Below are 23,969 nucleotides of genomic sequence, written 5' to 3' on the forward strand. Positions count from 1 at the left end.
ATCTTAATGTATATTTGTACAGCAAGGAAAACATTTTTTTTCGAACTTTCAAATTCAATTCCTATGTGGAGTACACTTTAAAAATAAATTTGCTCTTAGCCTACATGTAATATTAATATTTATGATCATTTTTAGCCCCAGAAACTAAAATAGAACTAACGAATCCATCTCCCTAATAATGTAGAGCTCGATATCAAGCCATTTTGTATAGGAGTACGTGTTGGAAGAACTAAAACAGTGTTCATTACAATAGTTAAAATAGTTAGCCCAACTAGTTGCTCTGAATTTATTTTCAGCTGCTATCTATGTTAAAAGATTATCAGGCATTACATTTCGTTAATCTCAATAAATATCTTCAAATCTGTACCTACTATAGTGGGATCAATATTTTATATGTTTGTGAAAGATAAAAGCGTCCAATTACATATCTTATTATATATTTGGATATTTTCTAGATTTGAACAATTCCATCTGGTTAGATCATCAAATCTTACTACCTTTTATAAGCAACTTGTAGACTTGTATGATATCATTATCTCCTTAATACACATTGTTGTCTCATGCTGTTGTCCTTCACTGCGTATTGGTTACATTTGCAATCATCTGCACTTTCTTTTAGCCCTATAAAAAGTGTTCACCGGCAAGAAGAAGTAAACAACTTTATTTAGACGTAGGAAGACAGCAACAACATTCGCACTGGGTCCGGAGGAAGTGTTGCTGCGATCTCAAGCGAAGGTCGACCAGTGGTTGTTATCGCAGTTCACCAACGCACAGCCGGCGCACATGACAAGGACATCGTCCAATTACCGACAGCCGCCGCACCAGCAACAGCAGCCGCAGCAACAAGCCCAGGAACTGCAGCAGCTCTCGCGCGACACGCCACAGCCAAAACCATTTCCCATGTTTAAAATGGACGCTGCTGATTTCTGGCAACAGGCCCGAGCTCCCTTTGCATTGCACACAGCCACGGCACTCCATCAACATCATAATAACCAGCCACCGCTGCATCTGCAGCAGCAGGAGCAGCAATCGAATCCCACAGCGAACAATAACAACCTGCCATTGAACCCTAAGTTGGAGCACATTGAGCCGCATACGCTGCAGCATCATGCGGAGCAATCCTATGGCAGTGAGGCCTTCGGGTCGCAGCATTCCGGTCCAGCACAGCCCACACAGTTGAGCAATCATCATCTGTTGTTCAATGCAGCAGCCGCTGCGGCCGCAGCCGCCCATCTCAAGTCGACGGCGCTGCAAAGCCACAACAGCGGCAGCAGCAGCAATGCGGCTGTCTCCGATCTCGGCCATTCCGATGCTGCACTTTCATCTCTTACCTCCAACCACAATCCCAATAACAACAGCAGCTTATCGCTGACCACCAAACTCGAGCATGGTCAGCAGCAGCAGCAACAACAACAGCAGCAGCAACAGCAGCAACAGCAGCAACAATCGCAGCAACAACAGTCGCATCTTCACAACAATCCACATCACCAGCAACAGTCGGAGCAGCCGTATAGCAGCGACCTCTTTGGTGCACAGAACTCTACGTCCACGGAGCAGCTGTTGCATGCACAGCAGTCGCCCTTAGCCGCTGGCCAACAGCAGCAGCACCACCAGCAGCAGCAGCAGCCAATATTGCAGCAACAGCAACAAGCTGGTCAAGCGTCCAGTCCGCCGCTCCTCAACAAACCACTATCGCAAGGCCAGCAGTCGCCGCAGCACTCGATAACGCCATCTGGCGGCAGCTCCACCCCAGACATTAAGTACAACAACGATAAGCTCGCCAACGAAATCCAGGTGAGTCGATCATATGATCACTATTCAAAGTTCTACCTATCTTATCTGTTATCTGCCTAAAAACATAACAATACCAATTATTGTGATTTCGAGAGAGCACTCATTCATTATTAAAAAAGGGAGCAGACAGAAATGACACCTCTTTTGCGGCTATCATGTTTAGAACCGGAGTTTCCAAGTTCCCCAATTAAAAGATATCTTACAAATATCTAAAATTCCCAAAAGACTGGACTTGTTGATCCAACACTATCGAACTAGACTCGAAAGTAGTATGAAGTATGAAACAAACCCAGACAGTTAGATGAGCGAGCAACGTGTAGACGTCCTTGAAAGTTTTGTTTTAGTTTCAAGTTCCGCTACGATGTGTCCAACAAGCAACAGCCCCACTCATGCTCCTCATCCCCGTCGTCCTCATCGTCCTCATCGTCATCGCGTCAGTTAGGCACGGGTTTGTTATTTGACCATTTGACCGCATCAAAAGAGTTTCATAAAGAGACGAGCACATCAAAGAGAATAAATCATGTAAATTTCCCACACAAGGAAATTTAATGCAACGACCCAAAACCTACCCCTTCAAATGTCCACGAGGAATTTTTTGAAAAGCTCACAAACTGGCAAGGGGAAACTTGGCATTATGTTCTTTGCTTGCATACTTGCTTGGAAGAAAAAGCTCAGACAGGGAATCCTTATGCTGAGAGCATCTAAATAATATTTCTTGTGGTGGTCTGAGGAGGTGTGAGTGCCTTTTGCTTGAGATGATTCATTTTTCCCATCAACTTTGCGCGCCCATCACACGAGTCCTTGTCCACATCCCGTTTCATACATGCGCCGCATTCCTCGTTCCCCTCGGCCTGCTCTTGCTGCTTAGGAGCTCGGCACGAAGTGCATGGAAAATGTATGGACGACTGTTTCTGTTTTAGTGTGCCAGAGGGAGAAAGCAAGAGAGAGAGCGCATTTTTATCATTTGCTTAGTTTTTAGGTGTCGTTTTTTCTCAAGTAACCCCATTTGTGTTTCCCGTCGTCGTAGTCGTCGTCACCGTCGTCGTCGTCATCGTCGTCGTCGTGGCTCGCAATTTCTCCTACGGCCTGCCTTAAAATGTGTGAGTGAGTGTTTGTGAATGTGTGTGTGTGTGTGTGTGTGTATGTGTGTCTGTTTGTGTTAGCTAGGGTGGAATTAAATGCGATGGGGTGGGTGCAAGTTTAGTTCAATACAACTACACAAGCACACACATACACTCATACAAACGCTGTTTTTTGCCTTGCCTTTTATTTTGCATCGCGTTGGAGAGAGAGCGAGTGTGAGTGAGTCCAGGTCCCCCCTATTCCCGTTCCGTTTCCATTCCCGTTCCCGGACGCTTGTCCGCACGCCTTCTTGCGTTTAGCTGTGTATGTTTGTGTGTTGCGCTGGCGTCGCCGTCGCTGCCGTCGAGCCGTCGACTCCTTGTTTGATTGAGAATGTATGCGAGCAGCGCACATTAACTGTTTTTCTTCTCGTTTCTTTTCGTTTTTTTTTTCAAATTGTGACTCGTGCATAATTTCTTGAAGAAAACAATAATAGTACACACGGGCATACACACACACATACACACGTACACAGGCACACTCACACACACATATACGCTCACGGGACACACACACACACACATAGACACACACTAGCACTAACATGGGGTGAGGGGTAGAGAGCCAGAAAGAGACACAAAATTAGACGCTAGTAACAAAAGCAGAGCCGCTGGCGTCGACTGACGACGACGACGACGCGACTACGACGGCGACAGAATAAGAAGAAGACGCTGAGTATCCCGTTTGTGGATAAGGCGCAATGTCTGCGCCGCCAAGTGCTGCCGGCAGAAGTTCAAAGGACATCGTGCCGTCAGGTTGTGCGCCTTCGAGACCAAGAACATACAAAATCAAAAAAATACAAAATATTTGAAAACAGAAAAGGGCCAAGTCGAGTGTCCCAACAGTGAAACAAGCCGTTCGGTTGTTGTTCTTTTTTTTTGCCAAAGTGTTGTGTTCGAACAATTTTTTTGAAAGTCGCGACGTGGCCAACAGTGTTTGTTTTTTTTTTTTGTCATCACCCGTCATATACATACCTCTATAAATACATATATGCATATATGTAAGCAATGATATTGACGATATCATCGAACCGCTATTTAATGTACTTATAAAACGTGCTAAAGACCGCGCATTACAAACAAACGACCGCTCGTCCGTTCGACTGTCGAGCCGACCGACAACAATAAAGAACGTCATCGAAATACATGTATCCAACAACAAATGAATAAATACATATATGAATAGCTAAAACGGCACAAGAGTTGTACAAATTTTGTTTTGTTGTTGTTATTATTATTGTTGTTGTCGTTGTCACCATCGTCTAAGGCTGAAGCTGAAGCTGAAGCCAAAGCTGAGGCTGCGACTGCTCAGAGCTCGTGAGCGTCGACCGAAGGACTCTTTTGGGCCTGCCTGACTGATATACGAGCGTGTGTGCTCCACACACATACACACACACTCAAACATACACACGCACACACACACACACACACTTCGGCATCACATGTGTGGCGCTGTTGTTGCTGTTGTAAATAAACAACATATCGAACAATAACATGACGACGCGTACATCGACGATGATGGTGTTGATGATGATGAAGTTCTTCTCCTCCAGTTGCGTTCGTTGCGGGTGCTGTCATCGTCATTGATGGCGTCCTTTTCCAAGAACTCATGCATATGTATGTAGGGACTGCAACAGGAACTAAAACAAACCAGAAAGCCAACAAGCCAGCAAACAAGCAAACAAAACAAACCAAACCAATAAAAATTTATAAATATAACAAAAATACAAGAAGCGTGCGCGATAATAAAGAAATATAACTAGCAAACGAAAAAAAAACAAAAAAACAAAAATCAAATCAATAAATAATTATAACAATAATTAGAACGACTAAGGAGAAAAACAAATTATTCGTTCCATTTTGTTTCGTTTTCGATCTATAGACTAGATCGGTTTTTATAATGACACTGGACTGTGAAGAGGAACACGATGTAATTTTTATTCCCATTGCAAAAATCTATCAAAATTCAAATTAACCCAGCGCGATTATTATTTTCTTTTCCAACTTTTTATTTTCGATTTTGAGTTTTGTGCGTTGTTGTTCAATTTTCCGTTCAATTGGTTGCTCAATTATTTCCATTTAGTTTTGTATCTTGTCTTGTCTTGTCCGTTTTGGAGAGTGGCACACATCTGTAGTGGTTTTAGTGGGCGTGGCAGTACCATTTAAGCACTCCCAATTGGAATCCCAATTGGAGTACAAATTAAAATGTTATCTTCCCAAGCCGAATTCAATGTATTTTGAGAAGCGAAATCAATCGACTTCAAGGCCTACTTACCATTGAGGGATCAATTGAAAGTCACTTTAGCAATTTCTTTTCTTTCAAATCGCTTGCAATTAGAAACTATGTACTTGTCAGCAGTCCGTTTGCTTTGCTAGTTTAGCTGTCCAAGTCCGCTTCGATTCCTTTGGCAGTAACGTCGGTGCTTTTGGTTTTTGTTTCCCACGTGAACATTTGGTTTCTTGATTTCTGTCTCGATAACGCGTCACAGTCGTCAGCATAAGGAGCTGTCAGTGAAGGCTGATTTTGCAACAACAAAAATATACCTAGTTGGCTCCTTGCGCTGATTGTGGCGACGGCAATTGGCTAACCCCACCTTTCCCCACCCCATACTCTCAATAAGCTATTTAATTTTTGTTTCTCTGTCTCGGGCGATCGCGGCGCCCCTGCAGTGACCGACAAACAAACGGACATTATTGCGACATAATGCCATCCGATTTAGTTTCTTCTCCTTTTTTTCTCAACCATAACCATACTTAGTTTCACTTTGCGTGGTGCTCTGTAACCATCTTGCTGTGAGCGTTATTGTTACTGTTGTAGTTGTAATTGTAATTGTTGTAAGCCGACTAACAGAGCGTTTGCCGCCTCGGCAAATGAGAAGACGCACGTAATGTTATTTTCAATAAAATTAACACTATATATTTTTTGCTATTTGCGTTGTTGTTGTTGCTTTGCATTGCACTACAATTGGAGCACTCGAGCGTTAGGAAAGTTCCATTGAAGGACTTTCTAGAGAGGTCGTTGACATCTAAAACGAACGAGTGCTCGATTTGTAATTGCAATTTAGTTACTAACATCAGCAGCACTGTAGGTAATGGCTAGGAACGTCAGCTCAGTGCTCTGAGAAGAATTATCTCAGGATCTGTCGCAGCAAGGCTGACTTAAAAGTTGAGCAGGCGTATCTTAAGTACCTACAGTGTTGGTTATAAGCTTTAAATGGCCATTAAAAATATGAAACTAAAATATTTGTATCAATTCAACTAATGATTATATTACTCTCGTTCTGTTACAGCTCCAGCTCTCCCGGTCGAGCAGTGCAGCCGCAATCAGTGAACGCACCCTTGAAGAATGTTGGTCGACCCTGCAACGAGTGAGTTGGCATCTCTTCCGTTGTGTATAGTACTCTTCCACGTTGAAGACACTAAAAATTGCATACTGTCAGCCACAAAAGAGCACTTAACACAGATCACAAATCAATCAAACACAAGAATACACCGACAACACACCCACGAACATCGTCAAAGATTATGTTTTACAGCTGAAGAAGGTTCATGTTAACGCATCTTAATAACCTCTTCATAAGCTATCCGTTTAATAATGTAGTGAGGGAGACCGCGTTTCTTTTTTTTTCCTTTAACTATTATTTTCTTTTAAGAATATTAGCTCAAAAACTATGTGGAACTAAACTTGATCGAGCAAGTGTTAACAGTTGCTGTTTTTTTTTTTTTTTTTTTTAAGTTACAAGTATAGTTCTATTCTACTTGTATATGTATGGAGAGATATTAAACTGGAATCTATTCGAGTAGCTAGTTAAATCCTCTTGACTGTTGGAAAGCTGTATTGAGTGGCGGAAATAGAAGAATGCATTTTTAATGCTCAATATGGGAAAGACTGAAGTTAATTATATATAATTATAAGTTAATTTAAATATGCACACTCACACATATGCATATGTATATACATATGTACATATGTATAAATACACATACACTTACACGCACTTATGCTTGTTTTTAAGTTTAAAGTTTTGTTGTTAGCTTTTAAGTCGACTTTTGAGTTAAGTTTGAGAGGCTGCCCGCTTCTAAAACCGTTGGACCACAGACTGGAAGCTATGTGACCCACATACTTATATACGTGTATGTAAAGAGTCTGTTCTCAACGTGTTAAGTTTCACAATTTTATGACAATAAATTTTATCATTTTCTGACTGCAACACAAACGATTTTTGTTTTTCATTTCTGTAATTTGGTTTTTTATCTTCATTTTTTTTTAAACAATGGTAAGATATACTATACAGATGCACACCCACACCCACACACAACACACACACACACTAACACACATGCAGATCATCTATTAAATATGCACACACACACCCACCCACACAAATACCCCCCTTCCCACTTACATGTTTATGGGAGAGTGTGAAATCGACTGCCAACAATTTAAACTCAAAGTAAAGCTGAAGAAAAAACCAATTGCTATTTTAAGTGATTGGAATGGCGTTGTGGGCTACAAGAGGTTGGCGGTGAGGGTGACGGGGCGGCAAATGGGCGTATTGGGGGCTGATATCCTTGCAGAGAGCGAAGAGAAGTCAGCCGGCAACAGACACTCTCATATATGCGGGTCGAAGGCAACGTCTTACAGTTGAACCCCACCCCACACTGAGTCTACTTACTTATGTGTGTGTGTGGTGTGTGTGCATGTGCTACCCTCGAGACACACTCACACAACGTTGCCAACACACACACACACATAACCGTACACACGTTGCCCAGACGGAAGCAAGCACATCCGCTCACCCCTCATTTTTTTTTTCTTTTTTGTTCAACCATTTTCGTTTTGCTTGCTTTCGACCACTGACTTTTTTTCTATTAGCGACGGTAAACGCCTGCTGCCGAAGGGGTGTCTCACACAGACACGAACACACACACACACACGCATATACATATGCAGTCCTTGCACACACAATGGCAAAAAGGCACCGAAGGATGGTGCCAGCAGAGACATTCATTGGCGGCAACGTAGAAGGCGATTCTTATCGCCATCCCTCGGCCACTCGGCGCACTCACACCATTGGCACACACACACGTTCACATGCACGTTCACTCACACACACACACACACACACGACATGGCTGTTTAGAAGAAATAGAAAAAACGTAACGAAATAACGGAAAAGGGACAGCAGAAAAAAATGCTAAAGGAGAATGTGAACGTATACCAACTGCTGAGCAATATGTGTACAATTTTTTCATAGCCATTTACTTGTACATATGTGTGTATGTGTGTATGTAAGTGTGTTTGTGTGCTTGTAGGAAGCTAGGGCGGGCAGCGAACGCACAGACATATGTATACTCTGCACTAACAAAATTAATATTCACACACAGTCACATGCACATATGTAGTCGTGCGTTTGTATTAGTGTCCAGCCAGCAGACGCATATCCTTCTTCTGTGCTGTTCACTAGCAGTGTCAGTACAGCGGGCACTCGATATGAATGCTAGTTTATATGGCTTTCGAATCTCGAATATTTTTCATATTCAAAAACCTTTAGCTCTGAACTCTTAGCTGAACAGTTCTATTCAAAGTAATTTAATAACTATTTATATATTTCAAATAGGTGCCACTTGAAATATACTTGTATTAGAAAGGCATTTTATAATCCGTAGCGGAGAGAGGATATGATTTAAAACGGTTCAATAAATTTCAATAAAAGTCCGATAACAAACTTTCTAATAAAATGATAACTGCATATTTATTAGACAAAATATATTAATTTAATCAGTTAACATGCCATTTAAATTCAGAAACATAGAATATAGCATCTCTTTCATTAGCGGCCAAAGGGGGAATTGTGGTTTATGATTTTGTTCAATTCATTTAGTTATTTAAACGATAGGTTAAATATATTATAAACATATGTTATATTCTTCTCTGATTACATGCTTATATTTGAAGTTAATATTTAATGTTTCAGCGACTTTCAAGCCACAATTCCTCAGTAAGCAATTTTCAACTTTAAATTAGAAGCATTTAAATTAGTTTCAGATTTTCAAATGCCAAGCTTCAAAGAACTTAAAGTTAGTTTGTAATTTTAATACACTTTAACTAGATTCTTTCCGATCAGTTTTAATTTAAATATTGGACATTTCCAAAAAAGGAAATAGCGGTGGTCTCTTTGGAAATTCCTCTAGGTGTTATTGAAAGAGGAGCCTTTATCTACGTTTTCCTTTAAAATCAAACTTTCATTCGTTCCGATCAGTTTTAATTTAATGTTTAATAGCATGGTTTATGGACATTTCCATATAAAGAAATATCGGTGGTCACTTTTGAAATTCCTCGAGGTATTCCTTTAAAGTCAAACTTTTATTCGTTGTGTACTTAAATGTAGATATGTACTTAATTATTTGAACCCAATTATTCCGTTTCCGTTTTCATCGATACACAATACACAATTCATTCAACCATCAGATAACAACATATATAGCATTTTATTTGTAGTATGATGAAGCAGAAATATGTCCCTTATCGTTATAAATATAAACTGATTATATATTAAAATCATGAAGCAACATAATATTTAAAAAAGTACGCCCATTGCTTTGATTTCCTTGCATTTAGTTGACCCTAGTTCGGTGCAATATATTTTAGTTTGATCCGTTTTATAGTTGGAGCCATAGAGCAAATATTTGGTAGGTCCTGTCTGGTTTCCTTTTATATTGAGCGGACTGCTCTGTCTGCTTTTTGGAACTAAAAGTACATGTCTTGGCTCCTAGCAGGATGCAAACAAAGCAGCAGAAAAAAAACAACCTCCAACAGTGCTGACCACAAAAGAACCCGCGCACACACACACACACACACACACACACACACACACACACATACATATGCATACATACACCCACTCACACACTAAAACGCGCGTACAGACACAGATACGCCCGCATTGTGATGTAGTGCTGGATTTTGTTGCCGTCTATTATCGCAATCTCATTTGCCAGCGAGTCGCAGAACTGCCGTTGGCTGACGCTGGCTGCTTGGCTCGCTTGCTGCCTGCCAGCCTGGCAGCCTGGCAGCCTGACTGGACAACAGGGCCGTCGTCGTCGTCGCCGTCGTTGTAGTCCTCTTCGTCGTCGCCACGGCTGCCTGCCTGCCTGCCTGGCTGGCTGCCTGTGCAGCGTGCTCGCCATTTTTCTGGCGTGCTGCAAAAAGAAGGACGAAGGAGCAGCAAGGCAGCATGGCAGAAAAAAGCGAGGCGAAGCGCCTGCTGTGTGTTTGCCAAACGAATAAAAAGTGCAGTGCAGTGTGTCGGGGCGAGTGTCGAGTGTCGAGTGGCAAGTGGCGAGCAACGAATTTGTAGGTAGGTGGGCGGCTGGGGGGCTTGGGTTGCCAATGCCATTGCTGTTGCTGTTTCTGTTCCTATTCCCGTTGTTGTTGTTGTTGTTGGCAAGTGCAAACAAAACGTTGGCGACCAACCAACCAGAGCGCTTCGCGTCGCAAAGTCCAGCACAGGACAGGAGTAGGTGTGTGGTGGGTGGCGGGTTGGGTGAGGGGGGAGGGGGCGTCAATGGAGTCTGGCATCACTCGCATTGCTGCACCTACTTTTCTTTTGGATTATGGCGTTGTCGGTTTATGCGCACTTGGAAAAGATATATATGTACTACCTACTATATACATACATACATACAAACATATACTACTTATGTTTGTATGTCCGTCTGTCCGTCTGTCTATCTGTTTGTTTCTCTGTGTGTCCGTCTGACAAGTGGGTGGCCAAGCGCTCAAGGAACGGAGAACAGACGCTGCCCGAAGTGGCATTTTATGATGATGGCGGGAACAGCAGGCGGTGAATGGTGGGGTTGGGGGTGGGGGTGGTGGGTAGCTGACTTGGGGTTGAGAACTGCTGATTTTCTTTCCAAGATTGCTTCGGTTTATTCATTTAACTTTCAAGTTCTCTACACTCAGTTATGCTCAGCTATCCTAGTATTGGGGTTTTATGTTCGTTGCCCACTAACTTCTAAATAACACAGAGAATACAAACATGCGACACCTAATTGCACCCCACACATATACACTTGCACACATACACACACACTCTCACATACATACATACATGCCGAAGTAATTCACACATGCATAGACAACTTTTTTAAAAATCAATTATTTTCTGCTTAATGACATTTTTCCAAACAAGTGCAACAAACTTTTCATTAATCGATTTATACACTTTATAGTATTATCACCCAGCTTTGTAAACCTTTTGCAATTAAAATAGTTCCTACCCCACCATGTAGGTACATGCTCGAATTATTTATAATTTAACTCTAAAACTGACAAGAAGATACATACTTCAAACAACTATCAGATGCATAGTTTTCATGGGAACTGTTCTAAATAGTTTTTAAAAAATTAGGAAATCTATCAGTCCGCAAAGATGTCTGATTTTATGGCTTTCACTAAAACTAGGAATTCTATAAATAAAAATTATATACTTGTTTTTTCCACAAAACAAAGAATATATAATTTATTCAGCAGACTTTTTGTTTATAACAAACTTTGTCTAGGCACTTTTTTTCGCAGAAAACGAATACTTCTTGAGGATATATTTGATTTAATTTTGTTACTTACTTTTAATTATTCCTATAGTGTGCGCTGTCCATCTACCTATCTGATTCAATCACTGCTCCACCCACACAAAGTCCCGAATGAATTTTTCACCAAGACGAACTATACGGACCATAAACAAACTCAAACTTCAAAACAGTTTTTGTATTCAGAACATGCTAATATCTAAAGATATTTGTAAATGCGCTCCAGGGTATACTCTTTACAGCGCGTAACAATGGAGGAATAAAGTTTTGTTTGTAAGGCAGGCCTATATATAGTATGTATAGCTTCGGCTCAGACGAAGAAACCTCCTTAGCTCGTGAAGCTAACAAAGGAGTTCTAAGGGCCCTTTCGATGTGGCAAATAGTTGTCTACATATCCCCATATATAGACCGATTATAGGGACGAGGTCAGGGGCATCCAAAACCTCTAATAGCTCAAAGCTCGAGGCTGTAAGGAAGGTCGCAGAATGGGGGAAGAAGAGACTGCACGAAGAAGGGACTCCCCACGAACTGAAAACGGCAGAATGAAGATTTAGATTTTCTCTGTACGATAAATTTAAAGTAGTTTCGAATTATTTTAGCAGAAAATATTTTAATGGGTCCAGTTCAAAGTACAAATGAATAGTGGGTACGCGTATTTAATAGTATTTTTGTATCTATAATCGAACTGGCTGAGAGAGTACTTCAGCAGACAAGTCTAGCTGTGTTCGGACATAGACATGTATGTGTATATAAGAAAATGAGGGTCTTCACATTAATTGCCAGTATAGCAAGAGACAGCATTCAGTCCATGTGGTATTAAGTCGTAATGCAGTGCAATTATTTATTTGTTGAGCTATAACTTCCAAGTTATACACTTGGCTTAGTTAGTCGGGCACAGGTGGGGCGAAGCGATAGCGATAAGTGCGTAACCTTCGTCGATTTTTGTCTTCGACGGCCAAATTGACGGAATGAAGGTTTTTCGCGCAATCTTCTGGGCTTGCTGTTTTCACTAAACGCACACACATCTATATATCTATACATGTGTACATCTGTACATACGAGTATGTATTTACATACATATTTACTCTTTGCGCACAATTAGAGCGACTTGAGCGGCCGCCTGACAAATTAAAAATCGGAAAAATCAGCAAAAATTTCGAAAGTCGCATTCGCGCTGTGAGGCACAAAAAATGCACCTACTTTTTAAAGTGGTTCGGCTTGGGCAGCAAGTGCAACCGATATTTATTTATGTTTATTTGTTCGCATTTTTTGTAAGAACACATTTTTTCTTCTTCTGTACGAGTACGAGTACGAGTACGCTTCTGTTCTTTTTTTTCTCTCAACTTTTTGTTTCTGCTGAGCTGTTCTGACTTGTACGACATGCAATGGTACACATTTTTATAAAAATATTTATGGAAAAAAGCTGAAAAAATGCCTAAAAAAGTGGGGAAAGAAGAGCAGTGTATGGGGAAAAAAGATTTTAAGAACTCTATAAATGAGCAAACAGAGTTGGGAGCGCTTTCAGTTCGGGAGTTAAGATTAAAGAGCGCACACAAATAAATGAACACACTTGCCAAAAATATAACCTTGACTGCACACAAACAAACAAACACACACACACACACGCACACACACACTTAAGTGTGGAACACGGCTGTGCTCAAATCGGTCGATAATACACCCCAAATATACTAGTATCTATATACACATGTATATATAAATATTAAATACCTATAGACAATAGTGAATAGTGAAGAAGAAGAAGAAGAAGAAGAAGAGATAGAAGAGAAGAAGGTGCTCGCGGAGTAACGAACGTATATTCATCCGTTTTGTAAACCGCGCCCCCGGCGTGCGTCTCTCCCATCTGTTTCCGTACAATTGCAGCTGTTCATGCACAAGAGCGCCATGCAACAGATCCAGCAGCAGATTCCTCGCGTCGGCCTCGGGGCACACGGGGCGGCCGGCACTGCTAGCATGAGTGCTGCAGGGGCGGAGACGAAACCGCACCAGTGCCAGCAGTGCATGAAGAGCTTCTCCAGCAATCATCAACTGGTGCAGCACATACGCGTCCATACCGGAGAGAAGCCGTACAAATGCTCGTACTGTGATCGTAGATTTAAGCAGCTGTCTCACGTCCAGCAGCACACGCGCCTCCACACCGGTAAGTACCACTCGAGGTACCACTCGGCCACTCGGCCACCCACCATTTTAGACTAGAAGTGAAATGAAATTTTTCGGATCCGCTATCACATCTGGCGGCATTGCACTCCCCCCAACCACTCTACAATTCAACTTTTTCTAATTACAATTTTCGCTTTCTCCGTTTTTTCTTTTTTTTTTTTTTGGCGCGCATGTTTTTCTTATTATGTGCTTATTACTTATTTCGACTGCTTGTAATTACAAAGCTGATGAAAAATGCTCAGTTCTTATGACAAATTAAAACGGCCGCCGATGGGCCAGTCGCCAGTCGCCAGTTGCCAGTCGTCCTGCCTATCCATCCTTCTCCCCATCCGACACCCCAGCACACCAACACTCTCTGAAAACAGTCGCTCATAATTCTGTAGGCAACAACTGGCCACGGGCATTCAGTCAAAAAGCGACGGCAATGGCGGACCCAGTCCCCCCCAGTCCCCTCAGTCCACCCAGTCTTTCCCAGTCTTTCTCCGCTCTAGCCAACCACCCCTACGCACTTGGCCGCTTGTTTTCGTTGCAAATCCAAATGTTTCTTCTCATTCTAAGGAGTTCTTCCTGCCTAGCACAGGAAGAGCATAAGATCTTTCTAAGGTCGTTTGTGAAACTTCGAATGCACAGCTTTGCACAATTTATTCAAATTCATCATTAATTTATGCCTTTATGGTCTACGATAGCAGAGTCCTTGGACGTAAGCGGACACTATAAACACCATAAACTATTTTCTAGCTTTCCCTTCAATTAGAGTAAATCCAATATTTCATCAACCATACAAGTATGTATATATAACCAGCTATTATTAATGAAATATAGCATCCTTTTTTCCTTCACTAAATATTTGAAATCGCCTTATCTCTCAACATTCCTATTGAAAGCCGAAGTGTATCTAAAAGTCGTTTGCTTAGATCCATAATAACATTCAATTCAACTTGCACAAATTTTGTTGTAATTTTTTTTTTTGGCCATTCGACGGTCGCGTAATCCGAAGAGTCAGCAATGATAATTAAATAAACTTGGAGTGCTTTTCGTCGCGACTTGTGACTCGCGACATTCCCGGACCCAGCCGGAGACGGGCCAATGCCAGGCCCAGCTGCTGCTTTCCATTCGGGCGAGTCAGTCGTCAAATATGAGAGTTGTCCCAGGTCGCGGCGGAAATTATTCAACGTCATTAGCTGCATTCAACTTTAACGTAACTGCCTTGCCTTGCCTTGCCTTGCCTGGCCCTGTCTTGGCCTATCCTGCCCTGTTTCTAGCGCCTAGCGGCTGCTCAGCCCCTTCAGCCAGAACCCTGCCTGTCTCTGAAGCAAATTATATTCACACCTGATTGCAACTTTACAATTGCCACGGTTTTTTGTTGGCTTTAGCTTTAGCCTTCGCATTTCGTTTCGTGTTTCTGTTTCTTTTTTATTACATTTTTTTCTGCATTTTTTTCGGCAAGAAGCGCTGAAAAAGAAATCAAATACAGTTTGATTAAAAACCAGTTTCGCGCCCGTTACGCGGCAGTTACCCCGCGGAGTACGAAACGAAGAGCAAACGAGCGACCTAAGAGGCCTCTTAGAATTCCTGATGCCGCTTCAACTTCTGCTCTTGTTGGTGTATCTTTTGGGCCTGGGTAATTAGACAATGCAACGCGCGAGCTGAGGACCCAAGTGACAACGCCGACGCGGATAATGGAGAGGCCATTAAGCAGCGGCGGCGACAGCGACGGCGACGGCAACAGCAAAGGCGACCACTAGAAGCGAAAAACCGCAGGGTAAACCCTTTCCAAGCCCCTGCATGCCGGCACTTGCAGTCAGCCAGCCAGCCAGCTAGCCAGCCAGCCGACAACAGTCCCCTAGAGGCAAAGTTTGCCCATTTTCAGGGCAGCCGCGAGACACGCGCATAATGCATACTTTAAGGCGCTTAAAGTGACAGGCTAAATAAAGTGGCTGCGACTCTCGGCCACAGGCTCCAGACTCCGGTTGCTGGCTTTACGTGCCGCAAGGTGTGAACGCAGCTGCGTCCGAAAGTCCAGCAGTCCAGCAGTCCAACAGTCTGCCAGTCCTTCATTCCCTGATGATTTCGGGCAAACACCAACACGCGAAAGGCGAAAGGCAGAAGGCGAATGGTAAAGGGTTTTCTTTTTCTTGTGCCTCGTGCCTCGTGCGATAAGTGCAAGGGTAGTCTCTCTTTCTCTCCGGCATATCCGTGTCCATGTCCGTGTCCTCGTCCGCAATCATGTCCGTGTTGGCGTTCGCGTCTACACGACTGCACTTTGTAACTATTTATTTCCATTTAGTGTCGCTGAGCAGCAGCAAAGTGACTGTAAGTAGCTTAAACGATTTAGTCTTTAGGTCCCATCTTCTTTCACTTGCCCCCGTTGTTGTTGCTGTTGCTGTTGCTGTTGTTGTTGCTGATGCTGATGCTGGCCCCGCTTCGCCTCTGACCTTCCACTCTTTCATTTAATTGCGCGTTCAAATGAAATTAATTTTCCTTCAAATCTGAAACACGTAATTGCCGCGTTGCTGCAGCTCCTTACAACCCGTACGTCTCCGACCCCGACCCCCACTCGGACTCGGACTCGGACTCTGACTTGGTCTCTGTTTCTCATCAAGCCACGACTGACTTAAAGTGGCAAAGCATTGCTGCTGCACTTGTTCGATTGTCCGTGTTGATGTCGCCCAAAGGATTGTGAAACTCTCTCTCTCTCCCTCTCTCTCTCTCTCTCTCTCTGTCTCTTTCGCTGACTCTTCTCCAGTTAGTTTGCCGCTGTCTGGAGACATCATTTTTGAGCGCTCAGTTTTTAATCTCGTTAAAATGAAGTCAATCAGTCAATTACGCAGCTCGTGGCTACGTCATCACCAAGCACGCCGTTCGGGTTATGTGTGCGCAAGGCATTAACCCAAACAGCCACCCAACCACCCAACCTAACCACCCAATCTCTCAGCCACCCACACGACTACCCAGCCAAAAAAAAAATGGGTTCATGGATTCTGCAATCGCTCTATTTTGGCTCGCGTGCTTAACAGCTGATGCCGCCAAACAGCTGCTGGCTGTTCCACATGGAGCAAGGATATGGAGCAACATCTTAAGTGCCAGAAACTTAGTAACAGTCTCTCCCTCTTCTTACTCTCCTCACTCTCTCAGCTCTGATGTATGGGTATTATGTGAAAAGGCAGCCGTCTGTTAACTCTAAACAGTCGTCGACAGTTCTTTAAAAAGCACACAGCCCACCATTAACCCTTCCTGCCTCGTCTCGCCACATCAGCCCCGCGCAATCGGTTACAATGAGAGTAGGCCGTGGCGTTCGGCATTTGTTGTGGCAGCAGTACCGGTTTTGCCCGAAAAAAGAAACAAAAAAGTTGAATCCTCACACGCGCAACACCTGGGCAACACTTTGCCCTCCATTCATCCATACCCCGTGCCTGTCCCCCTCCCTGCCCCGTCCCCGTCCCTGTCCCTGTCCCATTCACATTTATATTCCCATTTTCATTCCCATTCAGTGCATTGTCCATTGAGTGTTGCGTGCATATTGGCGAAACAATAGATGGAAAATGAGCAGACAACAAATTAAACAAGTCGCATCGAGCATGAATAACAAATGTTTCCGCATTCTTTTGGGGATGTCTTGAGTTTCCACTGAGATTACTGATTAATGAATTTCACACAGTCATTGCCAACTTGGTGTTGATTATGAGTTAAGTGCAGGAATTAAAGAGACTCGTACCTCAGTTTAGTCTCAGCACACTCTAGCTTGCCAGCCTGGAGCTGGAATCACTTTGATTTGCTGCAGTGGGTTGCTGATTTCATTTCTGGGCAGTCTTTACAGAAGATAATATCTAGCTTGCGGAAGCGGAACTAAAAGGAACTACTTGCCTTCACTTCTATATACTTAGGAACTCTTTACAGCTATTTACAAATATTTTTACTCATTCCTGTTGCTTATCATTTTAGGAGAGCGCCCCTACAAGTGTCACCTGCCGGACTGCGGCCGAGCCTTTATTCAGCTGTCCAACCTGCAACAGCATCTGCGCAACCACGATGCCCAAGTGGAGCGCGCCAAGAATCGGCCCTTTCATTGCAACATTTGCGGCAAGGGCTTTGCCACCGAGTCCAGTCTGCGTACGCACACGTCCAAGGTCAGTAAGCGACTAGGGTTAGAGAGGTTCTTTAATAGAGCTTCGGCCTTTCAACAACAATTCCGCTATTTACACGCTTAGAGCCCGTCAAGTAATCATCTAATCATACAAAACAAAATCACGAAAAACAAATCAAATAAACGCTTTCCATTTATGGCGAATTCGCATTTTGTTTATTTTCTTTGCCGCTTCCACCCGCTCCCGCCGCACCGAACGGACTGTACTCTCACCACCATCAACTCCATCACCTCTTACTGTACACAATACTACTACAACAACAACAACAACAACAACATCGCATATCGCATAATACAGGAGCTACAGCTGCATCTTGGTGTCTTGCAGCAGCATGCGGCACTGATCGGCGGCCCCAATGCCACTTCTTGTCCAGTGTGCCACAAACTATTCCTGGGTACTGAGGCGCTCATGGATCACATGAAGCACGTGCACAAAGACAAAAGTCCGACGCCAGTGCCGAGCGGACCACGTAAGTAGCCCTCTAACATTCCCATAAGTCGTCTGAACGCCGAGCCTAACACCCCAACCCAACCCTTGCTATCTTCCAATACAACAGCCCAATTCGGCGAGGGTATGCTCAGTGGAAGCGGCAGTGGCAGCGCCCTGGCTGCTCCCCTCAGTGCCCCCGATTCTGGATGTGCCCAGACCTCGACGGCCGGTGGATCCAGCATAAACGACAGCTACCTGGGCAAGCGACGCACAGCCAACCATCCCTGTCCCGTGTGCGGCAAGCACTACGTGAACGAGGGCTCGCTGCGCAAACATCTCGCCTGCCACGCCGAGACCTCACAGCTCACCAGCAGCCTACGCATGTGGCCCTGCTCCGTGTGCCAAGCCGTCTTCACCCACGAGAATGGTAAGCGAACAGAATCTTGAGGGCATTGGAACTAGAATAAGCGAGAGTAGGAGTACCCGCCCCAGTTCTTCAATTAAAGAATGAACTATGGCAGCAATACTAAATAATGAGGCTATTCATGTATATGGTCTGCATATAAATACAAGTAAGATAAGCCTATATATAAAGTTTGCTGTTTCTAGCAGCTATAGTTCAAAAGCTATGGGCATTAGCATGTCTGTATCAGGATCTCAGAAACTTTAAAATCTAGAATAACCAAAGTTGGCATCCAGATTCTCCTAGGTCCGAGAAAGGACGAGTTTTTTCCCCCCTTCCCCCGCTACAGAATTTCGTCAATAACGTCCACATTTCAAATGCTACCTAAACCAAACTTTGCACACATAATTTATATATAATTATCTACTGTAGTTTAAAGTTACATTTACCTGGGTACAGGGTATTTCACTGTCGGGCTTGCTCGACTGTAGCGTTCTCTCTTGTTTTTTATTAATCCTACCAATCATATTTGACTCATAGAGGTATTTGTCCATCAATAAGATTATTATTTCGGAAATAAGTAATAATAGATAATATTTATCATACATATACACTGAAAACCCCCTTAATGGACACCTCTTTTATCCGGACACTATAAAAACATTCGATCGGTGTATAAATTATTTAAGTATCCCATTAAGCGGACACTGCCCTTGGGCGGACAAAAATTGGACGACCGTGAGTGTCCGGCCAAGAGAGTTTTCACTGTATAGAGACTAGCTCAGGCAATTGGACTTGGCCAAAATTTTCATTCGAAAGCCTTTCGAAGGGCTTGGTTGGTTTGGTCCACAGGGTCTTAGGACTCCTTCGAACTCCATCGATATTATTAAAACCGGATAATGCTTGACGAATTTTCTTTTCACAGGCCTGCTCACGCATATGGATCACATGCGAATGGATCCGAAGCACCAGTTTGCCGCCCAATACGTTCTCTCTCGTGCAGCGGCGGAGCAAAGGGAACGCGAATCCATATTGGCGGCCACGCTGGCCGCATCGACGACGAGCGGTAGCGCCGGCGAATCTGGCAGCATGTTGCCACTTGGAGTTGGCGCCACCGGCTCCAATTCCATGTGCCCATCGCCATCGGCCAATTCGGAGTGCTCATCGAATGGCCGGCTCTCTTCATCGTCCGCATCCGATCAGGAGCAGGGTCTGAGTGAGAACGAAAACAATAGTCACAACAACAACAACAACAACAATAGCAGCACCAACAACAACAACAGCAGCACCAACAACAACAACAACTGCAGCTCCAACAAAATGAACGAGCTGCGTCTGCCCGGCGCCAGTCAGTACAACATCGATGCCGAAATGCATGTGGCCAATCGGATGTCCCTGATGGCCGCTGCCTCGGCAGCTGCGGCTGCAGTGGCCGCCTCGGCGGGCTCTCGAGCACCCGATGGTGTCTCCGATGCGGTCAATTCCGTGCCGGGCAGCGCAGCCGTGCAGGCGGCCGTCGTCAATCTGGCCGCCGCCATGCGCATGAACAACACCAACAACAGTGCGGGAGGCTTGGGTCATGGCAATCCGCATCAGCAGCAGGTACGTCAAAGATTTCCATCGCCACACTCAGAGAAAATACGCAGTCGAACCGATGCTAAGAATGCTTATAAATAGAAGTAGATGAAAAAATCAGAAGGTAGCTCAAATTTTAAATCGAAAACAAAATTGAATATCATTCCCGATTCATTTACAAGTATGCTATTGTTTGATTCTAATTTTGCGAATTGCGAGCACTGACATATATTTTTAACTTGGACTGGAATTGGAAATTAGAAATAAATCAGGCATGCGATTTTTTAAATCAATTAACAATATTTCCGACTAATATACAGTTTTTAAAGCTTTATATTGGCTTTCTAGAATCTAGAAAATATTGTTTTTCCGAGTCAGACCTGCGTCAGTCGTCTTTAAGTAACAATTATCGAGATGGATCAGAGAGTTCAGAACTCGGTTTTCAAGTGTTGAATTCCTGATTCAAACCAACATTTCGAACTTACCTAAATCTTGACACAGTGTAAAATTAATTTTAAAAGAAAACCCTTTTTTTCGAGTGCATGGACGTTTAAAAATTTGTTAGAGAGGTGTCTGCTTCTTAAAAGGGAACAGTTCAGTTTTGTAAGTGAAGCTACTTGGTTTATTTTCCATGGGTACTCATAGTAGGATTACGGATAGATGGAACAGTCCAGTTTTGTAACGCATTCTAAGTGTAGGGCAAAACTGTAGCTTTGGCAGCTGTCACAGTAGCTTTACCTTCAACTTTTCCTACCCTTTCGTTCACAGCTCGCCGACCACCACCAGCACCACCACCAGCAGCAACAGCAGCAGTCGCAGCAGCATCACCAACAACAACTACCCCATCTGCCGCAGCCCTCACCCCTGGGCGGCGGTCAACAGCCACCGGGCAGTGGGACTCGTCGCTCACCGCCCATCAATGTGCCGAGTCTGCAGCCGGACACCTCATCGGTGGTGATGAACATGATGCGCGGCTCCCTCGATCCGACCCTGGGAAGCATGCATCAAATGGAGGCACTGCATCATCAGCATCATGCCAGCAGCACGCTGCCGCATCAGGCCGCCAATTACGCACAGCATGCCGTGCCGCCCATCTCACAACACGGGCAGCAGGGCCAGACCCATCCTCATCACGCTCATGCCCATGCCCATCACCATCATCCCAATCCGGAGACAGCCTTGCGCATGCAGCAACAAGCGGAGGCCATTCTGCGCTCCCATACGGAGGCCGCCTTCCGACTGGCCGCTTCGGTGGCCGCCACCAATGGCGTTAAGAGCGAATCGGCCCAACAGCAACAACAACAACAGCAACAACAACAGCAGCTCAACGGACGGGATCTGCACCAATCGCCCCAGGCAAACAGCGCAGTGCTGAGTGGAGGTGGGGGCAGCCAGCAGACGTCGGCATCCGATGCCGCTGCACTGCGTCTGCAGGAGCATCGATTGGAGCAGGCGCTTCGTCTGCACGATGCACGCGCTCTCAATTTTCTTACGGGTGGCGGAGCCGGCGGCGGCAACGCAGCAGCGAGTCAGGCCCAGCAACAGCAGCAACAACAACAGCAACAACAGCAGCAGCAGCAACAGGAACAACAGGCGCCGCATAACTCATGAAGCCGCCACAGCGGTTGCCACCAGCTACCGGAACATTAGCAAAGCTCCAAAGCGTCTCGAAAATACTGGAGCCCTTGAGGAGTAAGAGCGAACCGTTTTGTGGGGGCAATCGAAGCATCCACACCCCCCACACAGACAACACAACATACTCAGCTTACTCGGCATGGGATGGGCTGGTAAGGGTAGCGGGGCAGGGAACCCACCCTTCCATGCACCACCATGCACTACAATAAGAACGAAAACTTGATAAATATCAAAAACAAAACATAAGAAAGAAGGTAACAGAAAATATGTATGTACATTTTAAAATAATCGTAAACGAGAAAAACAAAACAAAACCAAACAAAAAAAAGAAAACAAAACAAAAAAGAAAAGAAAAACTTGTACAATATATTATTTTATGTCCGGTCGTATGTAAGCCCAATGAAAGAACTTGTGTGTAAATATATGCATGCCCTTTATAAGAAATACATACACACATACATACACGCATATATAACGAATGGGCATGCATATATATATTCAGTACATAGGTAAATTATAACAAGTCTAAATAATAAGCAAGCGTGTCCTTTAAATGTGTCGCAACATCTACGGAATTAATACGAAATGCCATCTCAATCCGAAGATGAAGGAAGAAGGAAGCTTTGCCTATGTATGTTAACTTAGTGGTCCAAGTACGGCCAAAATCAAGAGGATTCTAAATGGAGGACGGATGGAAGGATGGAAGACCAGCGGGGAGATTTTTGTTTTTTTTTTTTGGTAGTACGGTCTTAAGGATGCTGATGGTTGAAGCCAACATCAAGGACAGCACATTAACATCATCCTCATAGTAGGTGGGGGTCCCCATAATGGATTGTCCCCAGCCAGTAGTCATGCTTCAACTAAAAGAGTATATATACTTCATCGTCGCTGGATCGAACGTGCAATAGTTTCCAAAGTTGGTAAACGTTCTTAAACTAGCAGCATTCACAACATTTAGGCGCAAATTTTTAAATTGTATGAAATGGATAGAGAAGTAAGAATAAAAACGTATATATATACATATATAATTTGTAATTAAATCGCAAAACTTCTTCAATGAAGCGCACATTTTGTTTTCATTTTATAGGGTGGTTGGTGGCTGGCTGGATGATATGAAATGGCCATCAAGGAAAGGGGGAAATAAAAAAGGAACAAATGCCCCATACCCTTTAGCATATAGTGAAGAAGTATTGGAAACTAATAAATCCCAAACATAGGAGTGCTTACTACTAAGACAGCTATATCATAAAGTGGTCCGATTTGGATGAAACTTCAGAATATGGTGAGGCATAGAAGCATAGTTTGGCTTCGATTACAAATTAAAGAAAGAGGTTTTCCAACTAATAACTATTTTTGAACCGATTATAAGCTATATAAAATGTTGACACAGTTAATAAACTGTAGTAAACTTGGTACTTATATGTCTCCAAAGACCTCTATGTTCATAGAGATAGGAGGACATTCATTACGAGCTACCAAGTAAATAGAAATAAAAACTGAAATTTAACTAGAGGAAAGCTCTGAACCAAGAGAAACAAAATTCTGTATTATAATAGAACTCTGGACAGTAGACATTTATAGGTAAGTCATTCATTTACATAAAAATTAAATTAATAAAAACTACCACTTTTACAATCATTTTTGAGCTGCTCAGAAGTACATAATATCATTGCATTTTTCTACAGCAAAAACGCTTCACTAATTTTTAATTACATTTTTCTCTTCTTTTTGTAAATCTTAATTGAATATACATACATTGGTAGAATAGAATAGGCTGTCAACAGAATAATTCTGTGTCTGTTCAATGCGCAGACAACGAAATAAGTGAGGTGACCTCTGCTGGGATTGTTCAAAAAAAAAAATTGTTCAACAAATATGAAATAATATTACAGACTAATTTTTATTGTTTATTTTAAAATGTAAATTTCATTAATACATTAGGATATATTTATAGGCATTAAATCGACTTTTGTTTTTAGGAATTTAAAATGACTAAAATATACATACATGAAGATTTCTATAACTTTGATTTCGCTTCGGTGCGGTCTATATAAGTATATCTATATATATATATATATATATATATATATATAT

The 23,969-nt window shown here is 43.2% G+C and overlaps 1 protein-coding gene across 1 annotated transcript; it reads left to right on the forward strand.

Moving 5' to 3' along the window:
* Window positions 1–900: 900 nt before the first annotated feature.
* Window positions 901–23,168, forward strand: LOC115627982. Its single transcript, XM_030523878.1, has 10 exons — window positions 901–1,390; window positions 1,652–1,794; window positions 6,206–6,283; window positions 13,392–13,668; window positions 17,631–17,815; window positions 18,161–18,302; window positions 18,390–18,689; window positions 19,591–20,267; window positions 21,009–21,764; window positions 23,127–23,168. The coding sequence occupies exons 1-10, from the start codon at window positions 901–903 to the stop codon at window positions 23,166–23,168; spliced, it is 3,090 nt and encodes a 1,029-aa protein (XP_030379738.1).
* Window positions 23,169–23,969: the final 801 nt, after the last annotated feature.

The sequence above is a fragment of the Scaptodrosophila lebanonensis genome, unplaced genomic scaffold, assembly GCF_003285725.1.
Source record: "Scaptodrosophila lebanonensis strain 11010-0011.00,11010-0021.00 unplaced genomic scaffold, SlebRS2 tig00000098-arrow-pilon, whole genome shotgun sequence".
Taxonomy (NCBI): domain Eukaryota; kingdom Metazoa; phylum Arthropoda; class Insecta; order Diptera; family Drosophilidae; genus Scaptodrosophila; species Scaptodrosophila lebanonensis.